The 19,843-nt window shown below is 43.7% G+C and overlaps 1 protein-coding gene across 2 annotated transcripts in view; it reads left to right on the plus strand.

Annotated features, from left to right (window-relative positions):
- LOC147018993 (chemokine-like protein TAFA-1) overlaps positions 1–19,843 on the plus strand; it is a 703,168-nt gene that overhangs the window by 460,548 nt on the left and 222,777 nt on the right. The window contains exon 1 of one of the 2 annotated variants that reach the window (XM_085899141.1): positions 8,524–8,750. The exons of the other annotated variant lie outside the window; for it this stretch is intronic. Coding sequence (XP_085755267.1) covers positions 8,702–8,750 — 49 coding nt within the window. The 5' untranslated portion in view covers positions 8,524–8,701. Of the gene's footprint in view, positions 1–8,523; positions 8,751–19,843 lie in introns of those variants that run through there. 2 annotated transcript variants of the gene reach the window in all.

The following is a 19,843-nucleotide window of genomic DNA, read 5'->3' on the forward strand; positions in this document are numbered from 1 at the left end:
GTTCCAAGACATCTACCGGCAACATCAAGGATGGTGGTCTTGAAGGCACTCCACAACTCTTCAGGATCTCCCAAAGCAACCAGACCCCGCGAATCTCCATTCAGCCTGTTCATAAACTCCTCAGCTACCCTGTCATCCTTGAGCTTGCCAACATCCTGCCTATGCTGGGATGGTACCATTCTCCTGGATTTAAGGTGCAACTGAAAAGTTGCTACAACAAGCTGGTGGTCAGTATTGAGCAATTGAACACTCCGGTCGACCTTGCAGTTCTGGATCATCCTCCAGCGACTGTCAACGAGGACATGGTCAATCTCCTTTGTGACACTGCCAGCATTGGAAAATAAAGTCGAGCGATGAGCTTGTGGGCGCTGAAACCATGAACCAGCCACCCTAAGTCCATGACTTCTTGCAAAGTCAAGGAACTTTGTGCTATTCTGGTTCACAGTTACAGACCCTTGGGGACCAACATACATCTCTTAACCATCCCTATCAGTTCCAGTCGATGCATTGAAATCCCCCAAGACTAGAAGTGTATCTCGCCTGGGGCACTGATCAACCACAGACTCAAGTGTGGCATGGAATGCGTCCTTCACGGTGAGATCACTCGCTTCAGTCAGAGGATATGCAGAGAGCAGGGAAATGACACCCAAGGAGTGACAAATCCTGAGTCTCATAATACGCTCGTTGACCAGTGTTACCTCAATTATCATTGGCGTCAGCTTATTGGACACAGCCACTGCAACTCCTTGGGCATGATAACCATCACAGTGACCATACCAATAGTCGGTGTAACCACCCGCCATTATCTCGCCGCAATGCAATCTCCGAACCTCAGAGAGTGCTGCAATACCGATGTCCAAATGCTTGAGCTCAGATGATAACAGAGACAGGTGATCATCCTCTCTTGGGGATAGGACATTTCAGGCACCCACCCAAAGGGACCGCCTCAGGTTAACCCAAGGAGACTGCCGTCTGGTGGATGACACCTCAGCACCACTCTGACACACTCTCCCGCAATCTGACTCAGGGATGTTACCCCGTGGTTTCCCTCCTATCATCAAAGATTGGGGTCCGAAGGCTTTGCCCCAGTCCCGTCATCCAGTGAGCAGCCCTGCGAAGGGAAGCTGCACAAGAGGTACTCCCACGGAGTGGGTTTTCAGATTTTTTTCATACTTTTGGAATGTTTTGCAGAATGAAGGGTTTTACAGTGACTGGAATGCAAATCCTGCCCCCAACCTCGTAATAAGAAGTAACCCAATGGCATGAGGATATCCGTAGACAAAGTCGGGCAAAAGATATTGATGGCCATTTTCTCACAAGGAGTTCCTCCATCCTTTGACAGGTTTTGTTCTTCATCCTACTAGGTGTCCATGTCATGCACCCTCCTCAACAAGAAACTTGGTGGGGGAGATGGTTTAGTCACTGCCAACCCGGCCATGGAACAGGTTAGTACAGGTTTGCATGGTACCTGAAGCAAGTCACAGATCTCGTCTGACCTGAACTGACAATCACAGGGCATGCGTGCGCGCGCGCGCGCACACACACACACACACACACACACACACACACACACACACACACACACACACACACACACACACACACACACACACACACACACGTAACACCCCTTTTGAAGATAATTAACAGCCTTTAATTTTATCCTTCATCAGGCGATCCTCGGCCACCTCGCTGTCTGGGGTCTGAAGGCGTTTCCTGAGTAAACTCACTGGAGTCTGTAGCCGCCATCTTTTTTGGCCTGGATGTAAGCTCCAGATTTGAAAGTATCAGCAGTTTTTACTCCCTCAAAAACTTGATTTGTCCAGTTCGAACATTGCACGGGCATTTCCAGGTGCACAGTTGTATCGAGGGCAATTGGTAATCACTTGCCAAGTGAGGAATTCCGTTGGAGTGCTTGAGTGCTGAAACCACTTACCGAGCTGCACAGTGCAGTTCGTGTCCTGATCGGGATGTACATTTTCCAGTTACTACTAGGTAGAGCTACGTAGACAGCACACACAGATGTCGTAGACATGGGTAGATTTGGATCTGTACGGACTCTCCGCGGTGGACATGCCATGGCTGTTAAGGGTGCTGTAGTGGCAAAGTTTCATCCCATATCTTATGGAGGTTCTTTCAGGTTTTCCTTTGTCCTCGCACCTGTTTCTAAAGCATTTGGTTATCCAATTTGCTTTACAGAAGCTATACGTTTCCCTTTGTGAGTTTCAAAGGTAAATATATTGGACAATGCTCGATTTCTGAGCCGTTTGTCGTGTTAACGTGTTTTCTAAATTACCAAGCCAATTTTTTTTCCACCCATCACATGCAGCTGTTTAAAAAGAATCTGTTTGTGATCATATCCTTGAAACGTCCAAATAAATGTGACGTCGTTTTTCAGTGAAAGCTACTCAAGGTTCCTGGGTTGTACACAGTACATATTGTAATCGGTAATCAAACTGACTCCAACCTGCCAATTCCCGAAAAATTAAGGATATTGGCGAAGCGTGTGTGTGTGTGTGTGTGTGTGTGTGTGTGTGTGTGTGTGTGTGTGTGTGTGTGTGTGTGTGTGTGTGTGTGTGTGTGTGTGTGTGTGTGTGTCTCATTGATTGGTATCTTCACGTTTCAGAATGTGGAATGTACTCCTCCCAGGATGGGCTCAAAGTATCCACCTTCATTTCATTAAGGGGTCACGATTCATGGACCAAGCTGGGAAGTTTTCTGTTCTCAACGTTTTGTACCGAGGGCTCTCTAAAGGATCGTCGCTGAGCCCCGGACGGCTTCCAAATTTAGTTTGTTTGTAATAATATTCCCAGGTATTGTTTTTAGCTCACCTGTAAAGTAGTTCCAGGGAGCTTATGGGATGGCGCGTCGTCCATCCGTCTGTCCACAAATACTTGCAACTTCTTCTCAGAATCTATACATATGATTTCAATGAAATTTGAACACAACCTTTCACCACCCGTGATGGCATAAAAAATAGTGGGGTCTGAAGGGGTCTACAGTGGGGGGTGGGTTTCCTCCTAAAAGAGGTATTTATTTTCTTCTTTCTCTCTATGGAGTGCAGCCTCTGGCTGCTGGTTGCATCATTAGTTGGGACGTGGCTATGCCACTGATGCAGTGTCCCCCTTACCAGTACACTGGAACTCATTTTGCCGACCTCAGAAGGATGACAGGCTGAGTCGACCTCCTGGTGTGTTTTAATTCAGCGGCAAACTGGGCGTGAACTCAGGACCCTCAGATCCCAAGCCACCAACCTAACTACTAAGCCAACACCAGGCTTGTTTTCATCTTAAACGATACACACAATTCCAATGAAACTTCACGACAACCTTCATCACCCATGACGTACCAAAGTTTGTTCATGACATGAGAAAAATCTGCTCCAAGGGGGATTTAAGGGGGTTTTCCCCCCAAAATATGTATTTGCTTTCTTTTTGTAAGTCACACACACAATTTCTATAAAACTTCACCACAACCTTTATCACCTGTGATGTACCAAGGATTGTTCATGGCATTAAAAAAAACATCCATATATATATATATATATATATATATATATATATATATATATATATATATATATATATATATATATATATATATTGTGTGTGTACCAGTTGGGGCTACCTGGGATTGGTGGGGGTGGGATACCCGACGCAGCCTGACTGGTAAGCTTTTTCCTGGCGGTAGTTTTGAGAGGTGTTGGACATTGCAAAGCGATGGAGTTATTGTCCTCATGGTGGTTACCTCTTCCCTGCAGGCCAGCAGCAGCACTGCCTGACCCCACATCCAAACATACACTTTACAGCAGCCTTTGGTGGCCTAAGAAACGATGCCAACGTGTGGTGGTTTTAAACCAGGACCAGATTATTAAGTGCCTACATCCAAAATTTGGGGCCACGAGGTGGTACAGTTCGTCTGTGAAAGAATAACTTACAAACACACAAACACGAGAAAATATTTACAAGATACAGCTGTTTATAATTTAGAAGGTGTCATTTTGACTCGTAATTGTGGTAAAGTGGGTGTTACGTCCCTTTGAGTTGTTTGAGGCCGGTCCTGAGGCCTTGTCTAATTAGTTTCTGTTACTCATCACTGGGAAACAAAATAAAAGCACAAGATGACTCCATCTCTCTTCTCTCTACCTTCCTCATCACAAATTCATTATTTCCGTGTAATATGCTTCACGAAAGAGTCAACTGACAATGTGCCTTTTTTTTTTCCTTATCATGATGAAAGGTAACAACTGTACCTTGCAAGAGGAATTGTGCTTGTGTATTGAAAACAGAATATAGTTTGACATTGTCCTTCACATCAAGGTTAATAAAGACAAATACATCAGACGAGCTCGTGCGCTGCTACCTTGTGAGCCTGAAATATCACATTGTGTATCATTCTTAATATGCGATCAATGCAATAGGAATACAAAGACGAAGCCGTGTTCGATAATGAAAATGGCGGATCCATCTCGGAGTCGAGATGTTTACGAGGGGAGAGTCGGATGAAGGAATGGGTTGAATTGAAATACCACAAAGCATAATCAAATTCACCTGAAGGCAAAATTCACAGGTTGCCAGATGCTTGCTGTCTATTCATTCCCAGAGAAAGGGGGCTGTTTGTTGAGGCCTGGCACCTTTTGCTTGACTAGGCCAGCCAAAGGGGAATCTTTAAAGGGCAAAGTCAAATCCCAAATCCAATTACTCGGCCAAATCTCCCTGGCTGGCTGTGTGTTCCACAGCAAGAGGCACAGACGATGCGATATTGCTCGCAGGGTCGACGCGCAACGGCCTAATTTCCTCGGCTCTCTGCATCTGACAATTCAATTTGCCTAACAGCCAGGCCATGGCCTCTTTGCCCCTGTGTGTTCACAACCGTGACAGCGTTTTTTTCACGGTGGATTTCGTTCATTCATTCTTTCCTTACTTAATGCATGCAGCCTTTGGAAAACTTTCATTTTTTTGGGTTACGATTTAAACTTTTCGCTTCATTTATAGAGGATGCCATTCACTTTATATTTTACCTCTCTGTGTCTTCTTTCCCGATTCGTTAGCTTTCCGCAACTGCTTAGTTTGCAGTCACCTGCTATCCTATGTATTTCCGAACTTCTTCTTTCACATGTGACATATTGCTGGAGGTGGCATCATTTGCTGGGGCTGCAGCTGTGCCACTGATGCAGTGCCCCCTGCAGGTTGGAGCACAAATTTGGAATTTGGCCAGGGTACAAGCGATAGCTCGCCTACTCTTCACGAAGGACACCGTGGGATCTTTAACGTCCACCCACTAATGCTGGTAGACGGGAGACCCTGATTAACACCCATCCATACCGAGAGGAGACCCTGAACAGCAAACTTTGTGATGTCACATCCTGTCTGGGAAGCACCAGTCTGACAGTTTACAGTCTGGTGGGAAATCGAACCCTTCTGGTTTGGGTATTTTTCCACATTTGGTTGAATCCGCAGCTGCCGCTTCCACCTCATTAAAGCTAAGTTTTCCAAACCGTACCTGTCACGGTTTTCTGTCATGTGTTAACCATCTGTTTCTGTTTATGCCTGGGTATTGCTTAATGGTTAGGGTGGTGGGGTTGGGATCCCAGGGTCCTGAGTTCAAATCCTGCTTGGCCATTGAATTTATACCAGGTGGGGTTGACAGTCTGCCATCCTTCTGAGGTTAGCAAAATGAGTACCAGCTTCCTGGAATGATTGAGCCATTTGAGTATCCTGCGTTGGAGTGGCGACCTGTTCAAGGTTGTTCCCAATATCCCAGGAGACTGCTTTGGCAGCGCTGATGCTCTGCACAGAGTATGGTCCCAATGGATGGATGGATGTTTCTGTTTGTGTTTCTGTCCAATTTTCCATGTTTGATCGTACCTTATGCCTGGTGTTCGCTTAATGGTTCGGGTGGTGGGCTTGGGATCCTAGGATACTGAGTTCAAATCCCACTCGGCTGTTGAATTAATACCAGGAGGGGTTGACTCTACCTGTCATCTTTCCGAAGTCAGCAAAATGAGTGCCAGCTTGCTGGTATCCTGTGTCGGAGTGGCGACCCATCCAGGATTTTGCTCAATAGCCAAGGAGACTGCTTAGGCAGCACCAATGCTCTGCACAGAGTATGGCCCCGATGGAGGGATGGATGGATCGTACCTTGTTGTGCTGTATTTGTCAAATTCGTTTTCATGTCGTTGAAGGCCTATTCCTCAGACAGCTGCTGTGAAAATTATGCATCCCTTTTGTCTTCATGTTACTCATTTTGCTTCTTTCTTCCAAAATATTGTATTTTCTACGTTGTCAGCGCTCTCCTATTTCCCTTCCTCGCTTCTAAAATTTTTTTTAAAAAACTGTATTTTCACTCCAGAACGATGTCATTCTACTTGAATTTCCTTTTGCCTACACATCCTATAACGGAATAATCTCTTACTTTTTTTTCTCCCTTTTCTCAACATCTCCAAACTGAATTGTCATGGAACATAATCACTTTTTCCTTCTTCCTTTAAAAGCTTTTAAAAACATTTAAAAATGCTTCACTTGACTAATTTTTCCATCAGGAGAACCCCACCTGAACTTCCTCTTCACCTCTATAGAATGCTTTTGGTCTTCTTCTTCACAAAGATTCTTTTTGAAAACTTTCTGTTAGCTTAGCACTTGATCCACCAACCCTCCTTACACACCTACAGCACCACCTTTTTGCCATGCCTTCAACAAAAATTATTACCTCCCATCCCATGATCTTAATCTCCAGGTGTCCAATTTGGGAATTTGGAATCGGCATCCCTCCACTTCATGTGCCCTCTTTTTGCTTCCCCCAACACCCCACCCCCTCAAAGCTTCATGTCCTCCCTTTCTGTTCCCCTCCTCACCCTACCCTCTCAATGTTTCCCCCTCACCGCACCCACTCAATGCTCTCCCTCACCTCAACCCATCAAAGCTTCTACCTCATCCTGCCTCCTTAAATCCTCCCTCTCTCACCCAGCCCCCCTACCCTGCTCCCTCCTAATGCCTCCTCCCCTGTCCCTAACTGTGTGAACCTCAAACATCCGAAGTCTCTGCTCAAACCTGACAGATCTCTCAGTCCAGGCTGCCGCTGATAAACCAGACATCATCCGTTTAGCAGAATTCTTCCTCACCAGGATGTCCCTGACTCCTTGGTATCTTTCCCCGTCTATTGTCTCCTCTGAATTGATAGGCCTGAACCCTGCCCCAGTGGTGGAGTCGGACCTGAATATCCATCCGCCGAGGGTTTCCTTCGGAAGTCTGGATAGATGATGATCACTTGGTATGACTTCAGGAATGCAATGGGGATGTGAAATTATCATAGACTGAGAAGTTTGTCATTCACACCACAAATCATCTCATATTGATGATTTGAACAACCAACCTCCCAAACTCATAGCAGATGCTGTAACCATTACAACACCGAGTCTGTTGATACAGCGCCCTGCGTACGAAACACCAGTCCTACAGTTTGTCATGGTGTCCAGCACTGAACCAGACGAGACAGCTCAAAGGTAGTTGCAAGTTCGATAAGGTGTCTTTTTTTTCAACAGTGGACCCCTTGGTGAAGAAATCAGTCACGGTAATGCTATTCATTTCCCACAACATTACAACACTAAACTGCGTGTTGAAATTTTTTGAAGAAGGCATTTGAGGTGCCACAATTCCATGATTGCTCTTTTGCTCTCCGGTATATGATATTGGACCCTCGTTTCGTCTCCAGTCATAATTCAGTTGAGGAAGCCCCTTTCTTTGGCCACAAAATGAAAAATCAATAACTTTGCAGCAGACAACAATCGGTTCTTCATTTCAACAGTTAAGTCTCATGGGACCCACCATGTGCACACTTTGTTGCAACATAGTAGCTCAAGCTGAATGGGGCACATGGAATCGTGATCAATGTCCATGTTGATGGAAATTTTGTCTCTGGAAATGTGCCATTTTTCCTTGGGTACTCTAGGTTATTTCTGGGTTTGATTGTCTTTGACATTCCAACATGATAGGCTTGGTGTGGGCACGTTATGTGGGCAATACTTTTCATCCCACTTTGGAATTTATGGATGCGTGTTACAATATATGAACCAGGAAATCTGGTGGACCGGCCGAAGTTTCAGAAAGCAATGTAATTGTAAAACGTATCCGCAGGTATACATTGCATATCAATGACAATGCTTCCCAACCTGTGGTCCGCTGAACCCAAGGAGTCTGCGAGGCCATTGGCGGGAGTTTGTGAGAAAAACAAAGCAACATTTGTCTCCCTGCACTGCCAAATGATGGCACACTGTGACTCACCACACGTCAGATGCAAGCCATGATTAATCCTGTTTGTGTCATTTATTTTTTCCGAAGAATACGGTTTAACAGACAAAGACTTCTGCACTAAACAGCTGTGTCGCTATGATAGTCGTCCATTGGGGGGGGGGGTCTGAAATTTTTTTGGATTTTTGGGGGAAAAAAAGTTTACGCACACCCATAAAGGTTGAAATTGCTGACATATAGCATAAAACAACATGAGATAAAGTTAGCAGCAAATATACTGGTATATTTACCATTCAATGCACATCAGAGTTAATAGAAAACTGGGCGGCCACACCTGTCATAGCGGAGCTTGTGTCACAGATATGACATGTTTGAAATAACACAAGAAGCATCTTGGGATAACTTTTGTGCCATTACAACCTCCAACTTGCGCGTGTTGAGGAGCACTTAAGTCGATGTCTGGAATCTTGAAAACAACTCGGAACAGTTCTTTCTTATTGACAGGTATGACATTTTGTTTCAAATTGCAACACAAGCTTTGATGTCTGTCGCTGTTTGGCCGAGTCTCTCCAAACAATGTTCATATTATTTGCTAAACAAACCTATGTTTACCTCCAAAGATAAATAACACTGGTCAACAACAAATTTGTTGTCTGCATTTTTTAAGCTGATTTAGGACGAATCTGATGCGCTGAATCCAAAACTCACATTAGTTTTGTTCAATCAGGTCAAGTTTTTGAGATATGGCCACATGTCGTTTTTTACATTTTTGTTCACATGTACGCATGTGTGGAGCATTTTAGAAGAAGTTGGTGGGGGTAAAATGTCATGTCAAATAATTGTTTTGATTGGAAATAATTATTTTAATGACAAGAAGTATTCAGGTACGATAGTTCTGGGTGATTATGTCGAAAAGGGATCAGTTTGAAGTCATAAAACCTCAAAATCTTCCAAAAATTGGTGAGGCAAAGCATAAAGTTCGTGGATCAAAACTAAAGTTAATGGGGCAGATTTTGTAATAATGTGATACAAAAAAAGTTGTATTTCTTGAAATAACGAACTCTGAAGAATGTACAATACCTACATGCGCCAATTTATGACATGCGCTTCTGCTCAAGCTTGGAGTGCCACAGTACGAACCCAAAGATTGGAGACTGTTCATTGACAGCAGCAAGCGATCACTGAAATGTGTTCTGCTACACAACGGCAACCAGTTTGCCTCTGTACCCATCGCTCACTCGACTACACTGAAGGAGAAGTATGAAGCGGTGAAGTACGTGCTGGAGAAAATTGGTTATGATCAGCATAAGTGGTTTATTTGTGTTGACCTGAAGATGGTGAACTTTTTGTTGGGACAACAGTCTGGCTTCACCAAGTACCCATGTTTTCTGTGTATGTGGGATAGTAAGGACCGTGCTCAGCATTACACGAAGAAGGACTGGCCTGTGTGGGAGGAATTGGTGCCATGCAAAGAAAGGAACGTCATCAACGACCCTCTGGTGGACAGAGACAGAATACTCTTCCCACCGCTGCACATCAAGCTCGGCTTAATCAATCAGTTCACCAAGGCTCTGGACAAAGATGGTGACTGCTTCACTTACTTGTGCCAGGCTTTTCCAGGATTGACCATGGAGAAGTTGAAAGCTGGCATCTTTGATGGTTCTCAGATCCGTCAGCTCATCAGAGATCCAGAGTTCAAAAACTCAATGAACGAAGTGGAACTGGAAGCGTGGAATACATTTGTTTTGGTAGTGAAGAACTTTCTTGGCAACAATAAGGCCAGAAACTACGCAGAACTTGTCAACAACATGCTGACTGCTTTCAGAAACCTGGGCTGCAACATGAGCATCAAGATGCACTACCTATTTTCACATATGAACCGGTTTCCTGAGAACCTGGGTTCAATGAGTGACGAGCAGGGGGAGAGATTCCATCAGGACATGAAGGAGATGGAGACCAGGTATCAGGGTCGCTGGGACGCAGTCATGATGGCTGACTACTGTTGGAATCTGAAGAGAGACCTCCCTGCCGCTGAACATTCCAGGAGTTCGAAGAAACGGAAGTTCAAGCCCTGAAGTTTGAACAGTGGTGACGCAACATGCAATTTACTTGTACTTACCTTTATCAATGCCCACCATTCAGATGACAGTAATCGATGTTTCTATCATGTAATCAATAAATGTTGTTGGCAAAACATTTTTTTTCTTAAAAACATGTTTAGGATGATATGTGTTGACAAAAATCAGCTGATAATGCCACAAAAATGTAATTGATTTTGTCACAAGATCTGATTTTTTCAAATCAACTTAGCACAAAAACCTGACCTGATGGAGAGAAACGGATGCCATTTCCTGATTCAGCAGTGCCAGAATACCCTAATTCACTTGTAGAAATCTAGACAACATTCAGAAAGTAAAAAATTGTTGACCAGTGTAATCCTCACTATAATTCACACAAAGGTGTTTGTGCGTTTGGTTGTGGGTTTGTTTGTCGCGCTACTCCTCCGACAGTTCTGAGCCAATTACATCCAGACTTGTTAGAGAGGATCAGCATGACTCCAATTAATGTGTAGGGGTGCTTTTATCTTTGCTGGTGGTCTTGGGAGGGGGGGGGGAGACGCAAATTCTCTATCTAAATGTGTATCGTGTCGCACCACCTCCAGGTGAGGGAGGGTATTACAAGTCTCCACCATTTACAGTGCAGTATTCCTGTCCCCATGTTTTCCAGTGCAATGAGGTGTTTTGAAATGTAAGCAGTAGGTATGTTTTTGCTTCATGCACAAAATCCAGGTTATATATTTTTTGCCTTTATATAGCTGTCAGTTGCCGATACACTGCCCAAGTTAAGGTATGGGTCAGAAGAATGTGTTCCATGCTTGGAACAAGATAGCAAGATCTGCTAAGTTCTTATAATAGGCCATTACAGTCCCGACAACACTCATTTTCCAACCCGCACAGCTTCACGATGAGAGGTCACACCAATTCATTGTGGAATAAGAAACCACATCCATTCATTATTCAGTAATATCTTTCTCAAGCTTGCTTTCTTTCATTTTGGATCAACTACAATCTATCTATAATGGAATAAGTGTACCGATGTATGTCTATTTATGTTAATTGTGTGTATCATCTCCCCCTCCTCCAAGATGATTTGACCGAGGCAGCTGAAACTTTCAAGGATTAATGAGGGCACTCTGTGAAGTTGTGTCTGTGCAAGTTTCATTTGATTTCAAGTTTTGTAAAAAATTTCACCCTCCTTGTCATTTTCTTCCTTGGGGGGGGGGGGGAGTTGGGTGCAACTGGAATTATTCCGGCAATATAACCACATTGTATTATATATGCACGTAAGCAGTACGCATGTTTTCACTTCATATACGTAACCTGAATTAATTTAATTTTCCGGAAAGATCGAGGCAGCAGTCTGTTGACTATACATCATCCAGCAAAGAGATATGTCAGGAGAATGTGTTGCACACCTGGAACAAGATTGCTCATAGGGTGCGTACTCTGCTATGGTATTAATCTATCTATAATTCCAGCAATCTCTGTGTGTCTGTCTGTCTGTCTGTCTGTCTGCAACCGCTGTTTCTCAACAACCACCAGTCCGATCTGATTGAAACTTGCCACTATATTGCTGGGGACCCGCGGATGTGCCTTTTCAAGGTTTGATATGAATCGGACAAGCGGTTCCCAAGTTACGGCCATTTATTTGTCAACCAATGACAAGACACGGTGCTATGACATCACGAATGATGTCACAATTAATGTTTATTTATTGTTGGTTTTTTGCACGATTGACGTCACAATTCTTCTTCTTCGTTTGGTATGACGTCACAATCGACGCTGGGGACCTGAGTATGTGCCTTTTCAAGGTTTGATATCGTTCTTCATCCGTTTCAGCTGTTTCCCCAAGTGTTTCCCAAGGTTTGAATTTTCCCAAGGGAAACAGCTGTTTCTCAAGGGTTTAAAAGCTGTTTTTCCCCAAGATTTGAATTAATTGTTGTACTTGGTAGACATTTGTGAATACATTTACAGAGAGAGAAGCGAGAGAGGAGAGGGGGGAGGAAGAGAGGGGGGTGAGAGAGGGGGGCGAGAGAGGAGGGGGGAGAGAGGAGGGGTGAGAGAGGAGGGGGCGAGAAAGAGGGACGTCACAATTCAAGAGAGGGGGAGAGAGAGGAGGGGCGAGACTAGGGGGGCGAGAGAGAGGGGCGTCACAAGAGAGGGGCATCGTCATATCAATCCAGTCGTCGTTTACGAGAGCAAAGGAACGAAGCTGCACATACTGGCACGCACCTACATGCACGCACCTACGGGCCCGCACTAGTAATCATAAAGATAATAACATGACCCCCCTGGTGGCTCATATATAAGATATAGGCTGGGTCATATATAAGACCTTAAAAACAGTAAGTGGGGACAAACCAACCCCTTGGTTTGGCATTCAATGAAGGGAGGCTGGGGGGGGGGGGCGTAAGTGTGATATTTCACCTTAATTTCCCTTATGAAATGTCTGCAGCTATTCTATTTTCTCTGCTTGTGGCTTTAAGCATTGCCTCTCAGGCTTAGTACACATTGCAAGATGCCCCTCAGAAGTCACAGTGTGTAGCATGACGTCACAGAGACGTCACAATGTTGCTGCATGGCGGAGAGCTGATTATATTATTCTTTATTCCCAACTGCTAAACTGTGTCCTTACGGTTCCGTCCTTCTATTGTAAGGTAATAGATAATGCGCTCCTGTGGCAGACAGCGCTTGTTGGTCACAAATCATGCAGCAATGGTTGTGATTGAACACAATTTGTCTTGGACTTGCTCTCCGCAGTTAGGAGATCTTACCATTCGTAAATTCCTGAATGTAAGCTCAGCCCAAGCAGACGATTTTAAGCATGACGCTGCACTGATGAGCTCTAAAAGGACGAAACGTGTCTGCCGCTGTGCTATTTCTCTGCTCGTGGCCTTTTGAACCATTGCCTGTGAAGCTTGGTGGACACTGCGAGATTCCCCCCGATGGGTCGCAGTGCAGCATAATGTGACGGTGACGTCAAGGCTTTACTGTAGGTTGGAGAGCTGGACGATAATGAAATATATATATATATATATATATATATATATATATATATATATATATATATATATATATATATATATTTTCCATTGATTAAAAAACAAAGTTCACAGATTTTGAAAAAAAAAGAAACGTTTTTCTGTATTTATTTATTTATTTATTTATTTTGAGCATCTACAAAATTGTTCATTTGAAATATCTTCATGATCCTTGATTTGGAGATCTTGTAATTTCAATATATGCATTTTTTCGGTAAATGCCAGGCTGTGTTGCTCAGGCAGTATAATTCATGGGGTGTAAAATAGCCCTTTGATAGCATAATCACCACTAAAATTTCTAGTCATGGGCATTATTATGGACAACGTGAGATAGAACGATAAAACTTGCAGCAGGGAATGACATTGGAGAACACATTAACTGTCTGATGGAGCAGTAAGCTGGGTGTCCCGTTGTCTTGCATTCATTTGCAAACATTGTAACGCATCTAATAATTTATGGGTCAGCCAATTTAGTGTTCCCATTGAACATTTATTCCTTTGCATCTACATGCTAAAATGGCATATCCTGGTGATTCTTACAACTTTTAATGTTCATGTGATTTTTGAAAAAGAACATCAACTTGTGCTCATTATATTGTTCCAAATGGAGAAAAAAAATTAAGTAAAAACTGCCCCATTTGCCCAAGACCCTGTAAAATGGGACTTATCTCTTATAAGACACCAGTTGTTGCCAAAACAGTCCCATTGCAAGGAATATGAAGATTCGTTCACCTCTATTTCTTTTTTTTTTGTAAATAAAGTCGAGACTCGTGGAAGACCCGGAACACTGATTGGATCAGGACACAACAGAACAAATGGAAGAGCAGAAAGATAGGGGAAACAGCAACAGCGGGGTAGTACTCCATCAAGCTGTGGATGAAGGCCTTGCAGGTGGATATACGTTCAGGTGTATCAAGTCGGCAACTGGTTTTGGATGCCAACTTTGAAATGTGGTTTGTCCAAGAAAGATCATGACTTATTGTGAGACCCAGGAGCTATGAGTTCCCAAACTTCCTCAAGACGATTGCTAGAAAAGTAGAAGAGAAAGCTTGGCCTGCAGCCCTTTCAGAGATAGTGAGACTGTGAGATTTGTCATGATTGAAAGACAATATTCCAATTGTTTGACCATGTAATTTTGTCAAGTTCTAAAGAGAGGGGGGAGGCTGCTGCCTGCTTCTATGGGGGATGAGGGATGTCATGGCAGTGTCATGGTGGGTATGGGAGCATGCGACAGAGCAGCGCGTTGCTGCGTCCACTTTCCGCCAGTACTCCAGGGGCCTCCCTCGAGCCATCCCCCAGGCAGATGCCTGGCACATCTCCATCTCCTTGAGATGCTGATCAACCTGCTGCAACCACGAGGCACGTGGTTGGCCCATTGGCCTCCTCCACTCACGAGACTCCCTCGCTGAGAGAATCTGATGAGCAGGATCAGCATCAGGAAAACAAGCCACATGCCCATACAGCCACAACTGACACTCACAGACTATGCAGGTAACAAATCTCATATGAGTGTCTCTCAACAATCGCTTGTTGGACACAAAGTCTCACCAGCGATAGCCAAGGATTCTCCGAAGAGACCTGGTACCAAAGGAATTAAGTCTCCATCTCAAATCCCTGGTCAGAGTCCAAGTCTCACATTCATAAAGCAAGACTGGAAGCACCAAGGCGCTGAAGACTCAGACTTTCATCCTCCCGCACAGTTACCAGCAGCGCCACACCCCATGATCCAGTGAATCCATGACTCCCCAGGCCCGACACAGACATCTGTTGACCTCTGGCTCACAGCCAGCAGAGACATGAATATCACTGCCAAGGTAAGTGAATCTCTCCACGACCTCGACATCCTCACCACAAACAGGTACAGACATGATAGCAGCATCCAAGATGTCATTGAAAGCCTGGATCTTAGTTCTGACCCAGGAAACCCATAATCCCAGCAGCTCCTACTCCTCATTCAGCACCTCGTGGGACCCCAAAAGTATATCTGAAGTCTCCACAAAGACGACTGCATCATCTGCGAAATCAAGGTCATGGCAATGGGTGGAGTCAACAAATAGACAAAGGAGATTTGCCAGAGATTTGGAGAGATCTTTTATGAAGATCAATAATTGGACTGGGCACAGAACACTGCCTCGTGGCTCTCCACACTTATCAATGATGGGAGTTGAAAGGATTCCGATGAGAGCCACATGCTTGCTACATGAGTAGAGGGAGTCAGTCAGCCAGGTGTGGAGTTTACCTTGGATGCCATTGGCAGAGAGTTTGGAGAGCAAGGTGGTGTGTATCCTAAGCTAGACTGTATTGAAAGCTCGAGATATGTCAATCGAGCAAGCCCTGGTTTTATTTCTGATATTGAGGGTCTCCCTCTGTTGTTTGGAGTGTTGAATCAGCAAGTCCATGGTAGAGTGACCTTGTCCGAATCCAAATTGGTGATCTGCGATGAGGTTTTTGGAGAACAGGAAGGATTTCATATCAACTGTGATGATGGGTTCCATGACCTTGCTGATGATTGGAAGTGAGCTGATCAGTCTGTAGTGAAGGAGATCAGTTTTTGCACTTTTTATTTTATGCAGTGATGTTGGCTGATTTCCAAATAGATGGAAGCCGACCTGAGGCAAATAATATGGTGGAAAGAGCAGAGAGAGGATGTGCCAAAGCAATGTGCAGAGCTTATTTTTAGGACACATGAGCTGATGCAATCCAGTTTAGTACCAGTCAGATTCAAGGGTTGATAGAAACATCACCTTTTCAGGTGCAAAAGACACAGAATCCAGGAGTAATTGGGTATGACTAGGAAGGGTGGATACAGGGAGCGAGGGCTTTGGGACACAAGGTTTGGAAGCACACACAGAACTAAGGCATTTGGTCTTCTCATGGGCAGAGTTGGCTGTGGTGCCATTTGAAGTGAGGGAAGGGATGGAAGGGGAGCATATAACAGAGGCAGACTAAACAAGGCACCACCAGGTTTTAGAGTGTGGGGGGAGATTTTTAAAGTTCACTCTTGAGGTTGGACAGATGTTGTATTCTGACTCTCCTGAGGGTGGACAATTGCTTGTTGCGGACTTTGTGGAATGATCTGAGGTTGCCTTCAATTGAGATTGCTTTCCGGGAAGAGAAGGTGTGTTGCTTTAGAACAATAGCCTTACTGCAGGATTCAGTGTACCATATGTGCGAAGAAGGGTAGGATAAGAGCAGACAAGATGGGATGAATCTCTGCGTAAGAGAGAGCATGTTTCTGTGGAAGAATTCCCAGGCTGAGTTAACATCTTGGGAAGTAGATATAGGAGACCAGTCCCGAAGAGAGATGACTGCTTGCAATCCCTGCCAATCTGCCTGAGTAAACTGCCAGACTCACCAGGCTTGAGGAAACTTTATTAGAAGAGCCTGAGATATGTTGACTTTCACAACGATATGATCAGATGAATCAATTAGAGCAGAGGAAGAGCAGGAGACATTTGTGGGAAAGTTAGTCATCATCAAGTCCAGAAGGGAGGATTTGCCATTGGGAGAAATCCCGGTTGGAAAATTAATAGATTGATTCAGTCCCACGGAGTCACAGAAGTCCTTTTCTGAAGTGCCATGGTTGGTGAGAGAGCTACCAACACTCAGCCAATTAGCATGGTGACAATTGAAGTAGCCACAAATGAGGAAGAGAGAGTTGGGATGAGTGATTAAAAGTTTGTTCCATGTTGTCTGAGAGGGAAAGAGAGATGTAGATGAAGTCATCACTGTTTGGAGGATTGTACAACACACAGACAAACAAGAAGTGAAAGTGGAGGTGAAATTACAGCCTAAGGTACTCCTGGGGGGTGGTGTAAAATCAGTACATGGACAGTGAGAAATTGAGTTATTGATGAATTATGCAACTCTGCCTTGAGGGAGAGGTTCATGCCTTTCAAATCAGAGATGACAATAGTCAAGGAGAGGCACAAAGCAGTCAGGGATGTCCTGTGGAAGGAAGGATTCTGTTAAACACATTTCTGTTTATCAGCAGTGGCCTGTATTGAGAGATGTCAGGTGGAAGTGGATGCCTTAGCTGTTTGAGGTCCACACATTGAGGAACATAGAGGAGGCATTGGGAGGGTGCGGGATGGGTGGTAGAATTGGAGGAATATTTGATGAAGGCACAGAGAAAGATGGTGCTGCAGGCCCGGGAGGAAGGATGATGGACCAATCGCTTTGGTGAGACAGATTTGTAAAATATACCTTGTGAAGAGGAAGATGCACATGTGTAGTACTCATGATGGAGAAACTAAGGAAAGTGAAGCATTTTAACGTGTTTAACTTTAAAGAAAGAAGGAATAATTGTTTCCTTGAATGAAAATTCATCTTGCAGATATTTAAAAAGGGAAGAGATAAAAAAATGAGGTATAGGAAGTTCAGGTAGAAGCAGAATGAGATGTTGTTTTGTGAAAAATTAATAATTCTTTTTTTATTTTTTTTGAAGCTAGGAGGGGTAATCGAAATGTTGAAGAGGCAGAAAGGACAAATTTTGGGGGAAAAAAGAATTGGAACGAGAAACAACCTTAAAACTGATAATTTTGTTCCCGGCTATCCGAGGAGTAGATCAGGGTATCAAAAAAACGAATTTGACAATATAGCACATCAAGGTCTGTTTTAACTTGGCAAAATTGGAGGAAAACACAAACGGAAACAGAGGGACGAAAAAACATGACCGATCTGGTTGGAAAACTTAGCTTTGATTGAGGTGGAAGGAGCAGCTGCAGATTTGACCTTCATGTGAAGCAACCCCGCAACCCCAATTGCCTTAATTATCAATCCTCGTCATTGCAAAAATATTATATTTGACCACGGTATTAGGACAAAATGGCCATTGACTATGGTATGAGGACAAAATGTCCAGCTCTTTGCCGAAGGAGTCAACGTTACTGGCATTACATACAAACTATCCAAATATATACTTTGTTGGATGTTTTACCTTCTGCTGACCTGTAACCTCATAGACGTGCATTAGAAGAAAGCCAAATCCAATTATCCGAGGAGTTGATTATAACAGCATAATATTGCCATGCAAAATGAATTCAGGTGATCACTCATGGGTATGTGGTGTGGTGGAGTCATTCGGCCACAAACAAACATTTGAGGAAGTCTTTACTGGAGAACGGGACCACACACAAATATATTCATACGAATCCTCACGATTATTTTCCATCACGTCCCACTCTGATTGAATGGTGTCGGCGGAATGTGCAGTGTCCTTGAGCTGCAACTGCCACCTCCTTCTTTCATTGCATGGCAAAGCTCAGCAACCTTTGGACAAGTGCACACGCTCATAGGTATTCCAACTTCACAGGTTATGGATTTGCATTGGCAGTGCCAGTTAGTGTCGGGGACTGGCATTTGTCACATCTTGTTACAGTGTTTTGAATAGATGTGGCATGATTGTACCTGAGCTCAGGTAGGAGTTTGTACCTGACTTTTTGGACAAACATGTGAAAAGACATTATACTGTAATTTTACATGAAATGCAAAGATTTTATGAGACAATGGACAAATCAGCAAAGTATTTGGGATTCTGACAATGGATTACAGCATCTAATATATAAAAGGAGCTCGGTCTCGGCGTACGTCCCTGCTTGTGTGTGTGCCTGCTGTCCGAGGGTGCTTCTAGTCATAATGAAACGTGCTCAGATGGGAGCACCAAATGCAGGCCTTGCTGAAATATAATTCTGCTTCAAGTGTTTTTCAATGCCACCTTCATATCATGGAGGAAAAATGGTTATATCTGCCCACCCACCACCCCCTCCTCAACCCCCCCCTCAAATAATGCTCCATACAGCCATTCATTCCCATTCCCTTCGTTTTATCTCAAACTCTCATCTTCCATTCCCGTTTCATACTCCATTTATATCCCCAACATCCTTTCGTTTATTTGTTTCTTTACTTATCCCTCTGCTTTCTCTCCCTACTCTCTTCTCCCCACCTTTCATATGTTATATGTATAGAAAGCCTCAGTGTATCGTTGTTTGTTCCTTTCTTGCTGTTTGGGGTTTTGTGTCTTGACAAACATTTTGGAGTCACAGCAAACTTTGTTTGAATAAAATCAGAGTTCGTGTTTGTTTGTTTTTGTTTTTTGTTAATCTACTTGTTTGTTTATTGTAAATTATCTTTATTTAGTCTTGCTTATTAAGCCTCCCCCGATAGGATATTGGGAGGCTTATACCTGTTGTAGGGTTTGTTTCTACAATCGGTGCCCCAATTTTTAATGGTGCAATTGAGTTTTCTACACCCCTCGGAGTACTAAACCACCATTCAGATTTTTCTCTTTTATTATTTTTTTTCTGCCAATTTCCGAGCTGTAATTTTTCCGAAATTTCTGCAAATTACTGTAATTTCTGCCAATGTTCCGAAATTTCACTTTCGGAATGAAATTTTGCATCAATAATGGAAATAAAAAGTATGCGGGGTCGACAATTGCTTGACCTTGACCTAATTTTAAGGTCATGACCCAATTATAGATATTTAAACATTTTTC

The sequence above is a fragment of the Eptatretus burgeri genome, chromosome 10 (assembly GCF_056783735.1).
Source record: "Eptatretus burgeri isolate ZD-2024b chromosome 10, Ebu_testis_v1, whole genome shotgun sequence".
Classification (NCBI taxonomy): domain Eukaryota; kingdom Metazoa; phylum Chordata; class Myxini; order Myxiniformes; family Myxinidae; genus Eptatretus; species Eptatretus burgeri.